The sequence below is a fragment of the Sturnira hondurensis genome, unplaced genomic scaffold (genome assembly GCF_014824575.4).
Source record: "Sturnira hondurensis isolate 20B ecotype Veracruz unplaced genomic scaffold, ASM1482457v3 Scaffold0004257, whole genome shotgun sequence".
Lineage (NCBI taxonomy): Eukaryota > Metazoa > Chordata > Mammalia > Chiroptera > Phyllostomidae > Sturnira > Sturnira hondurensis.
This window is the reverse complement of record NW_028076888.1, coordinates 2196039-2207318: the sequence shown is the minus strand read 5'-3', so window position 1 is coordinate 2207318 and position 11280 is coordinate 2196039. Positions and strand designations below refer to the sequence as shown.

The 11280-nt window shown below is 45.2% G+C and overlaps 1 protein-coding gene across 1 annotated transcript in view; it reads left to right on the top strand.

Annotated features, from left to right (window-relative positions):
* Positions 1-10615: 10615 nt before the first annotated feature.
* SPEN (spen family transcriptional repressor) overlaps positions 10616-11280 on the top strand; it is a 77476-nt gene continuing 76811 nt past the window's right edge. Inside the window, exon 1 of the mRNA XM_037045140.1 lies at positions 10616-11035. Within this exon, the coding sequence (XP_036901035.1) occupies positions 10953-11035 (83 nt within the window). The 5' untranslated portion in view covers positions 10616-10952. The remainder of the gene's footprint in view (positions 11036-11280) is intronic.

The following is an 11280-nucleotide window of genomic DNA, read 5'->3' as shown; positions in this document are numbered from 1 at the left end:
CCATTGTTCCAGTTTATGGCTGAGATATAAATAATAGGCTATAAAACCTTATCTGAAAATAGTGGCGCAGTGCGTGCTTTGCAGCCAGCCAATGAAAAGCCATCGCCTCTGTTCTCCTACTCCGACAGCACTTCAAAGGCTTTTTTTTTTTTTTTTAAAGAAACCGACCTCTCTCTCAGTTACACGGGTGTTTGGCACCTTTGTTGGGTTTCCCATTGGCGAAGCCGCGCAGTGTAACTTCAATGTGCAGAACGCCATTATGGTTGGGGGCAGGGGACGCAAACGACTCCCACCAGCACAGAGCTCCAGAAAGCACCTTCCTTCTCAGGGTGAAATTCCAGCTTCCCACGGTTAAGTTTCGAGCTCATAAAATGTATTCCTTCCACATAGCAAGGATGGGGCGGAGAAATCCCACTTTGGAAGGGCTTAAGAGGGCGTAAAACATTCGGGATCTGTGCACGCCTCTCTGCGGCTTTTCGGGGGTTCACACGCCGCGCGCAACTAGCGCACCTCGGGCGGGCCGCGCGAGAGCCCGGGGCCGGAGCTTGCAGCCCAGAGGCGAAGAACAAAGGAGACTCACTGGCCTGCGCGACAGGAGGCGGGAGGGGAGCCCGGGCCCTGCCTCCAACCCGCCTCCCCCGCCCCCGCAAGCAGCGGCCACCCCTCCCCCAGCGCCCTGCCTCTTCGGCGGCGCGAAATGGCGGCCACGTCACAAAATGGCAGCCGGGTATGGTGTCGAGCGGGCGCTAACTGAAACAAAACAGGCTCTGTGGATCCCGTGTCCCCAACCCAGCCGTAGCAGTTCTAGCTTCCTTTTGGTGGGTGTCACCCAACCCCGCCTCCCACACTGCGCACCGTCGCAGCCCGCTGGCCGTAGTCGGCTTTCCCACGCCGCATGCCGGCAGGCATCCCCTGCGGTCCACAACTCAGCGGTGCCTTAGTGCGGGCCTGCACTCTTTTCAAATCCCTTGCCAGGCCACCTCCGCGTGCCCAGGACTCCCGTCGGGTGTGTGGGGAGTGCCCCTTTAGGGTCCTCACAGTCGCATCTTTAGCTCCAGACCACCAGAGACAGGAAAAGGGGAATCAAAGGCTATCCCCAAGTGCGGGGAAAACACGGGGTTCGAAAGCCCCAGACTAGTACTAAAGCGGCCACGTGGAATTCTAACGCTCTGAGCCTACACTCGAGAGCGCAGCGCGAAGGCGTCTCCAGAGGGTTGATGCCGGCTTTCACTCCACCATGCAAATATCCAGTGAGCGTGTTAGGTCTTTCATCGACCTCCCCCAGCCCTCTGCCTGTGCTGGGGGGCCTGGGGGCTGGGCACTGGTAGAGGAAGGAGCGGCTGCTGAGGTCCCCATGCTTTTCCTTCTGGCGTTAGGGCCTTGGTGCACTTGGACTTGGTCGTGGCTTCATGGCTGGAGGCAGGGCAGTGGCGGGTGTACTTGGGATTTTTCGGTTTCTTTCGCTCAAAAGCTGCTTCCCCGCGCTCCCCATCCCCCAGCTTCCCTAGGGCTCCGTCATTTCAGAAACTTGTCAGAGAAACTCCGCAGAAAGCTTCAACCCCTGCCACCGCCTCCCTCCCAAAGCATGCGCAGGGGCCTAGTCAGTCAGTTCGGCGCGCGCGTGTGCTTGTGAGAGTGGTACGTGCGCGCGCGCGCGCGCTGGGATGGGGGCGCGGTTCTGTCACAATGAGGGAACAGGTTTTTCTGCCCTCCCCCAAAGTTCCGTCGTTGCGCAAGCGCATTGGGGCAACTACCCTGGCCTTTGAGCCCGGCGGGGAGGAGCGGGCATCAGCGCCCCAGTCGTTTCTCCGCGCGCCTGCGCACTGCGTCGTCTTCGTCGCGCAGTGTCTTCTAAGTTGTTTGCGGTAGCGTCTTTGATATGAAGTGCGTGTGAGCGCCGCCGTTGTGCCCTACTCACTGTTTCGTCAACTCCCACTCGCGAAAACTGCAGCCTCTTGACGGTTTATTAATTCCGTAGCGCTGATTTCCTGGAGATTAGCCTCCCCTTTGTGCCTTAAGACGATGGACCATGTCTCCTTGGCCTCCTTCCACTCTTGCCTGCGCCATGTTTGGGATGATCCTGTCTGCGTTTGGCCTCTGGAGTGGGAAGGAACTTTCTCCAAACCGGGGAAACATCTCTGGCTTAAGACTTCGCGGTGACAGTGCTGGCTTCCATGAGGCACTGCCTACAGTTCTTTCTCACTAGGCCAAAACAAGTGTTTTTTTTTTGCAACTCCCCCTATGGTCTTCCTCTGGCCGTGAGGTTTGTCCTCCGTTTGTGGATGCGGACAAAGAAAGGGCCGTGACGACAGTTCTGGCTCCCTTAGCAGAGCTGAGCTGGAATCCAGTGGTAACCATAGTAACCCAACGTGTTTACTCTTTTTAAGGTGTTTTTCCCCCCTTTCTTCTTAGGGGATGTAGTTCTTAGACGTGCACTGTCCTCCCCTCTCCCCTCCCCGCAAAAAAAAAAAAAAAAGTTCTACGTGACCATGTAATCCACTGCCATCCAACCTCAATTTTGAAATTCAGCTTAATTAAGGGTTCTTTAGCAGGGCACTGAGGCTGGTCACTTCTCCAGCCTGAGCTTTGTTTCCTTGCCACCCTTTTGAAGTTCCTTCGTTTCCCTGGAGTAATTGCCTTCCTATATTCCTTAGCATGTAATGTACTTCCAGATCCTCATAGAAGTAAGGTTTAAAACAGGGAGTTAGCGAAAAAAGCACTTTGGAGGCCCCTAAACCCTGACGTGGCAGTTGCAATTTGGAATTGATAGTCGCGAGCCCCATTTTGTCTCTGAAGTTGTTGGCAGTGCTGACTTGTCCCCAGGTGAGAAAGCGCCATTCGCCGCTGCGAGTCCAGGCCAGCCCGGGTCATCGCTGTGGGCGGAGCCATTAAGTGGTTCCTAGGGACCGGATCTTTCTTCCTGGTGGGAATTTTTGAATTGGTGCTAGATTCAACAGGAACTTAGTATATAAAAAGCTATCTAGAGGCTGTTGAAGTACTAGAAATTCTCCCTCTGCTAACAAGGCTATAATTTGAAACTTAGAAATGACCGGATCAGCTCTCTTGAATTCACAGAATTTCTGTTAGAGATTGTTTTAAACTATGGTTAACTAGAGTCATAAATTAGGCAAAGTTCCTACAGCAAGGATAACACTACTAAGTAAGGGGGAAAATATTGGGTATGTACATTTTATAATTTTGAATAGGCATAAAGTGAGGGTTCTTATGTACTGATAATTAGTACTGGAAGCTGATTGCTTCACAGGCCCGTGCTAAATCCACTGAGCTATACCAGCCAGGGCGAAAGCCACTTTAAAAATATTTAATGGGTTTTGAGAGAGAGAGGGAAACATTGATTTGTTCCACTTATTTATACAGTCATTGATCGAGTCTTGTATGTGCCTTGACCTGCAACCTTTGTGTATGGGGACCAACTGAGCTACCAAGCCAGGGTTAAAGCCTCTTTTATAGGTGAAATTTTTTAAAAATAAAAGGTTTATGCTAGGGTGTGTGCTTATCTTGTGGGGGCAGGAAAATACGCAAACCCTTTTTATGTGTTCATCTCACCCTACCCCTTCTACCAGCTAGTATTATACAGTACAGTGAAACCCTTAGTTATGACCCTTGCTCGTTCTGTTTTCTTAGTAAAAATATTTTAACCTTGGCTGGTGTAGCTAAGTGGATTGAGTGCCGGCCTGCAAACCAAATGTTCGCCAGTTTGATTCCCAGTCAGGGCACATGCCTGGGTTGTAGGCCAGGTCCCCAGAAGGGGTGTGTGAGAGTCAACCACACATTGATGTTTCTCTTCCTCTCTCCCTTCCCTCTCTTTAAAATAAATAAATAAAATCGTTTTTTTTCCTGACCTGACCAGGCATGTGCCCTAGACTGAGAATTGAACCGGTGACCCTTTGGTTCACAGGCCGGAACTTAACCACTGAGCCACACGAGCGGCTGAAATCTTAAAAAAAAATAAAAATTTTATATTCTACCATATAGGTATAACCGGAATTAATATTTGCAAATATTCTCCTAGTCTATTTTTACTCAATATCATAAACGTTAGTAAATTATATTCATAATTTTAAATCTTAGGTGCATCAGTAGTATTTCCTCATAGAGGAAAAAAAGTTACTTTTAGCAATTTTCCAGAGAAATAGGAGAAACATAACTTCATTTTTTAATGAAAATATCAGCCATTATATTCATTTTTGGAAAACTAAAAACAATATGGAATAAATTATTTAGTTTTCTTATTGGGTTGAACAAAAAAAAATAGCTTATGAAGTGTCAGCTTCCTAAAAGAGTGATTTAGAAAAGGACTAGCTAGCTATCTAATACTGTTCGGGTGATTGGAGTTCTGATAACTTCTGTATATATAATCTCACCAGGGTGAGCCTGCTATAGCAAAATGAGTGTTTATCACTTGGCCCTCAGATCTAGCAAGATGTCAAACCCTCTTTCAGAGTAATATAGTAAAGTTGGAAATTTTGTTAGTATTGTCAAATTCTCATGTGGTTGGGGCTTGGATCATTTTAGAGCTAGTTCATCTATTTTTATATGATAGCTTTAAGAACAAGTGCTTGCCCAGAGCGGTATGAAATTGGCTGAGCCTCGTCTGGCAAAAGGAAAGGCTGCAGGTTGAATTCTCAGTCAGGGCACATGCCTCAGTTTCGGGCCCTTTCCTGGTTGGGGAGAGTGAGAGAGGCCACAGATCAATGTTTCTCTCTCTCTCTCTCTTTTCCTCCCCCCGCCCCCCCCCCGTGCCCCCCACCGCCCCGTCTCTGAAAATAAATAAATAAATAAATCCAATCTTTAAAAATATATTGGAAGAGAGAAAGTGCTTACATATTAAGTATGTTTCCTCATGAAACAGTTTAATTTTAGTAACTTGGGACTTGATCTGTAACCAAATTCTTTCCCAATATCTGGTAATTATTCTGTTCTCCTGGTTAAACACTGGTATTAATGTATTCGCTGTGTTGGCTAGGTTAGCATTCAAAGCCTGTGTTTGAGGCTCCAGTGCTTTCCCCAACTGGGCTTCCATTACGCATGACTGGACTCTTTGATTGCATCTAGTCTGCTAAATACAAGGGTTCCTTAGAGTCTCAAAATAAGACCTGATTAAAGATACATCTATTTTAATTCTCCTTTGCAAATGGCTCTGCTCTAATGTCACCTTTCTGAATTATCTGTAATACTCAAACGAGGAAATTCACTTCAACATCCATTTATTATAGATGGAAAATGAGATCATACCCGACTTTGGGATCTTTTTCACTGAGCCTGAGTTATTAATTGTTAAAACAAATTTAAAATTCAGAGACTAACAAAGTGGGTTGCCTTTTACTGAAAACATACAAAGGTAAATGCTTATGAAGAAATTCTGCCCTTGTAAATATTTTTATAACAAGGACAGAAGTAGAGAAAAGCTTTCTCAGAGTTTCCTGATATATGGCCAATAAAAATGAACTCAGAAAATCAAGCACTTGATTTGAGGCTGTACAAAGGGCATATACTTTATAACCTTGATGTTATTAAGACACACTTATAACTTGTTATTAAGAGCTTGCAATAGAAGTAAGCAAAAAGCAAGGAACTGTGTACTTGACATGTAATCATTGCATATTGATTTGACTGATTATAATAATGACAATGCTATAAAGTGATAATGGTATGTCTTTAATTTCCACTGACGCTTATGTTTGGTATTAATATGAAATTATAGGCGACTTAACAGTATTCATATTTTTATGTTGTTAACTTCCAAATATTTTTTACCTATATTATCTCATTTAATACTTCTAGCAATACTTCTTTTCTCTAGTAGGTAGAGAAAACAGATTTTTAATCCTCATTTTGCCTATAGGGATATTGAGACTTTGGGGATTTAATTTATTTGTCTGGTCATGTAGCCAGTGACAAAATTGGAAGTGGAATTTTTGACTCTTTAAAAAATATTTTATTGTTTATTTTAGGGCGAGGGGAAGGGAGGGAGACAGAAACACTCATGTGAGAGAGAAACATCTGCTGCCTCCCTTCTGTATGTGCTTCATCCCAGGCATGTGTCCCCCGCCAGAAATCAGTCCTGAAGACCTTTAGGTTCTCAGAGGGATGCCCACCAACTGAGCCACACTGAGGGGAGCTGGAATTTTTGATTCTTTTTTTTAAATTATTTTTTTAATATTTTATTTATTTATCTTTAGAGGGGAAGGGAAGGAGAAAGAGTGGGAGAGAAATATCAATGTGTGGTTGCCTCTCAAGTGTCCCCTACTAGGGACCTGGCCTGCAATCCAGGCATGTGCCCTGACTGGGAATCGAACCGGCAACCCTTTTCTTCACAGGCCTGTGCTCAGTCCACTGAGCTGCACCAGCCAGGGCGTGTGTATCAAATTTTTAAAAAACAAAGAAACTAGACCTAGCTGCTGTGGCTTTGTTGGCTGCAGCATCATCTGTAAACCGGAGGGTAGCATATTTGATTCCTTATCAGGGCACATGCCTAGGTTGTACATTTGGTTCCCTGTCAAAGAGTGTGCATGAAGCAAGAAATTGATGCTTCTTTTTCAGATGGCTGTTTCTGTCTTTCTCGCTCTAAAAAAAAAAAAAGAAAGAAAAAATATCCTCGGGTTAGGATAAAAATAAAATGAAACAAAACGAAACAAAAATAAAAAACCTAACAGCACCCCCCCCCAAAGAAACTAAAATGAATACTTTGGTAGTTATTTCTGGTGCCTTAATTCTGAAAACAGGTATTTTAATGAAACTAATAGTTTAAAAGAATCTTGCCCTGGCTGGTGTAGCTCAGTGGATTGAGCGTGGGCCTGCGAACCACACGATCAAGGTTCGATTCCCAGTCAGGGCACATGCCTGGGTTGCGGGCCAGTTCCCAGCCAGGGACTCACGAGAGGCAACCACACATTGATGTTTCTCTCCTTCTCTCCTTTCCTTCCCCTCTATAGATAAATAAATAAAATCTTTAAAAAAATTTAAAAAAAAGAATCTGAGTATGAGGTGCTATTATAACATGTTTAATGGGACTTTGCTAGCCTTTATATTGTTACACAGAGACTATTTCTAAGTTTTTTGATAAATCTCTGGTAAGATGAGAAATATTATCTTAATTTGACATTTTGATCTTTTTTACCGAGACTCATCTTTTTCACATTCTGTGATTTCTAAAATTCTCTGGAAAAACTTTAACTTAGCTTTGCTTAACAATCTGTATATTAGTAAACTTCCACCACAATTTCTCTTTCTCTACTTCCCAAAAGGTTGGAATTTCAAAGTATTTGTAAACAACTCTGCCCATTTCAAATTAGGTTATAAAAATTAAGTACGTATATACTCCGCTTTTTTATGGGGAAACAAGTGACAAAATTGGAAGTGAAATTTTTGACACTTTCTCTATTTTTTAAATATAACAAGACCTTTAGGCTAATCTAAAAGAACTATATGCTTAAAAAAAATTTAGCCCTGGCTAATGTGGCTCAGCTGGTTAGGTGTCATCTCACAAAGTAAAAGGTCAAGGTCATAGGTTTGATTCCAGTTGGGGCACATGCCTGCATTATGGATTCAGAGGGGCAACAGACTGATGTTTCTCTCCCTCCCTTCCCCTCTCTCTAAAAATAAACAAACAAACAAACAAAACAAAGCCTATACCAATTAAAACATTTGTACTTCATAAACTTGTTGCTTTTATTATTTTTTTATTTTGAAAGGTTTTATTTATTTATTGAGAGAGGGGAAGTGAGGGAGAAAAAGAGGGAGAGAAACATCAATCAGTTGTCTCTTACATTCCCTGACCTGGAACCTGCAACCCGGGCATGTGCCCTGGTTAGGCATCAAACCGGAGACCTTTCCCTTTGTAGGATGATGCCCAACCAATTGAGCCACAGTAGTCAGGCTTAAACTGGTTGCTTTTCAGTTTCACTTAATGTCCCCTTATTCTTGTGTCACTGAGAAAGTATTATAAATACATCTTAACCGATTTTTTTTGTGTTCTAGCCTATCCTTTTATTGTTCTGTAGTAGTCACATACAGATACAAAATACCCTATTTATCAATTACTCTAACTAGTCTCTCCTAATGATTCTGCTTCTAAAAGGCTCTTCCTTTTTTTCCAGCCCTTGAATTTTTCTTCAGCACGCTTTTAGTGACTGAAGGCTGACTTTAAGGTGAGAGTTTATTTCTTTAACTGTAAGATATGCTATCTCAATCCTCTTCTTTGCCCCTTTTAATGCAGTTGAGCTGAGCTTTTTCTGTTCTTCATGGTGACATTTTGGTCTTTCCCAAGTGGTTTCAGCTAATTCAGAGGCTATCTATCATGGTTTTAAATAAATAATTAATAGCATATTTTTTTCCATTTTGAAATTTTTAAATTTTTTTTTTTAGAGAGAGAGGAAGGGCGGGGCAGGGGAGAGAGAGAGAGAAAGAAAGAAACATCAGTTTGTTCCACCTATCCGTACATCATTGGTTGATTCTTGTTCTGTCTCCTGATGGGGGATCAATCCACAATTTGGTGCATGGAGATGATTCGCTAACCAACCGAGCTACCTGGCTAGGGCCTAATTTAGATCACATTTTAAAATATGTTTCACATTATGGTTCCTAATATTGAAATTGATGCTTCGTGGAAATATGCATTCAGTTTAATGCTAATTGAAACCACATATATACAGAACTACTGTATTTTTTCAGACCATAAAATGCATCTAGGTTTTAGAGGAAAATAGGAAAAAAATTTGAAGCAAAAAAGTGGTAAAATATTTAATAACTCTAATAACATATTATTTCACCAATGTAAATATAAAAAGAACTCAAGAGCAGTATTAACAACCATTATTCCTCTCAAATTTTTTTTGGAGGGGGGCAGAAGTGCATCTTGTAGCCTGAAAAATATGGTATATATATAGTTCCTGACTTAGCTGATTGAATGCTGGCCTGATAACTCTGTTGAGACAGAGAAATGGCCAAATGTAAATATCTAATCCTACATTGGAATGTCGATTGACTTGTTTTTACTTTAACTGAGTAATCAATTCCATAATCTTTTCAAGGACAAAATTTTTTTCCTGGCTCAGTGGACCGAATGCTGACCTGTGAATCAAAAGGTTGCTGGTTTGATTCCCAGTCAGGGCATATATGCCTGGGTTGTGGGCCAGGTCCCTCAATTAGGGGGCCTGTGAGAGGCAATGGATTGATGTATCTCACACATCAGTGTTTTTCTCCTCCTTTCTCTCTTCCCCTCTCTCTAAATAGAAATAAATGAAATCTTAAAAAAAAAGAACAAAAATTTCCATTTCATTTAATGACTGATTTGCATGAAGACAAGCTCAGCTAAATACCTTAACGAAATTAGGAAGGAATGAATGCCCCTATTGTAGTGGTGCCATTTGTTTCTAACTTTTCTAGACCTCTTTCTGTTCTTACTAAAGTTTCCAAAGCCTTTGAAAAAAAAGTGTGTCAAAATAGGTCATGTAAATATAAGCCAGGATTATAGCATCGGAAACAAACTAGTTAAGTTACTTGGCTCAGAATATAGAATTTTTAGAAGTAATTTGTCAAAATTCCAAAACATTTTTATGGATAAGGTTATACCACATCTTGTACTGTAATTATTACAACTGTGTAAATTGTGAGCTTGCTTAGCCTTCTGAAGGTTCTGAGGATGAAAGAAAGATGATATGAACTGATCAGACCTGCTGAGATCATTTATTAAGTACAGTATAAAGTATTAAACCAAATGCTGGAAAAATTGATGTGAGTTACACCTCTATTTTATTTATAAAAAAAAATTGAGTTGCTTAGTGTTCTAAACAATTCCTCTTTTCTGGACACAATACAGTTGTCTTAATTTTTTGGGTTTCCCCCAGGGTTTTGTAAACTAGCCTTTACATAAAAGTTCCGGTGTAGGCTTTAAAAGCCCTTACTGTTTAAATGTTGAATTATAGTAAAATCCTGAGGTGAACAATACAAAACATGTAACCATTTCATTTCAGTTTTATTCCTAGTATACCGTAATGATCAACAAGAAGATCTTGCAAAAAGTTTCGCAAGATCCTATATAAAATAAAGTTGCTTAACGTTATAAGCTAATGACTCTTGGGAGGGATGGGTTTCTGAAGCCGTCGTTGCTCAACTGGGCGGTGAAAAGGGCGGCCTTGTTCTGACACTTTCCCAAGCCGGCGGGGATCCAAGTGCCCGGAAACCGCCCGGAGCTGGCCAAAGGGTGCGCGAGGGGAAAGTGTCTTGCCTCTCTTTGGAGGGCTTTGCGGCCGCTTTGATACCCACTAGTGTCAAAACCAACTCCCTTTCTCTTTTCTTCCCCTAGCCCGGCATCGGGGATCCCCGCTCAAGGGGCTGAAAGGCACCCAGCTTCTGCAGGCACCCCGCCGGCTGCGAGACTGACTCAGCGCCCGCCCCGGCCGCCGCCTCCCCCCGCGCCTGCGCGCTAGCGCATCGGGACCGAGCGCGCGAGCGCTCTTCCCTCCCCCGCACGCCTGCGCGCCGTCTGAGAGGGACTAGGCGTCTCGGCCTCCGCGGGAGGGCGGGCGCGCGCGCGCCCGCGGTAAAGAGGCGGGCTGCGCGCGCGCCGGTGGGAAGCGTCCGGCTGCCACAGCGCCAGCTCGGTCGTAGTCGCTGCCGCCCGGATCCCCCTCGCCCCTCCTCCCTGCTCCCCCTCCCGCCACCTCCCGGGCGCATGCGCCGCCGGAGCGCGAGGGTCGGCTTCGGGTGTGTGGTGGCGGCAGAGCGGAGCTGCGAGCCCGGAGAGTCAGAACCTGGGGGAGAGGGATGGTATCTGCACGGGGGGGAGCCGGAGGAGCCGCCGCCGCTGCCGACGCCACCGCCGCAGCCGCCGCCGCCGCCGCCTCGGCGCCCGCCTCCCAGCGCTGACGGGCTCGCACGAAGCCGGCGAGGGAGAACCCGCACCAGCGGTCGCCGGCACACCGCCCAGCATGGTCCGGGAAACCAGGCACCTCTGGGTGGGCAACTTACCGGAGAATGTGCGGGAAGAGAAGATCATCGAGCATTTCAAACGGTGAGTGACACGAGGCCCCGGGCCGCGCTCTCCTCGATCCCCGCTGCCCACTCTGGCCCGTTGCGGGACCCTCCTCGTGCACGGAACTGGCGAGGGGACCCGGGCTAGAACCACCGACGGGTACGGGGGGCGCGCGGATGCCTGGTCGTCTCTCTGCCCGCGTCGTTGCGTCGGGCCTCGGCGGAGCGGGCGCGGCTGCTGCCCTCGCACTTCCCAATAAGGAGGAGGCTGTTGCTCGGCCTCCG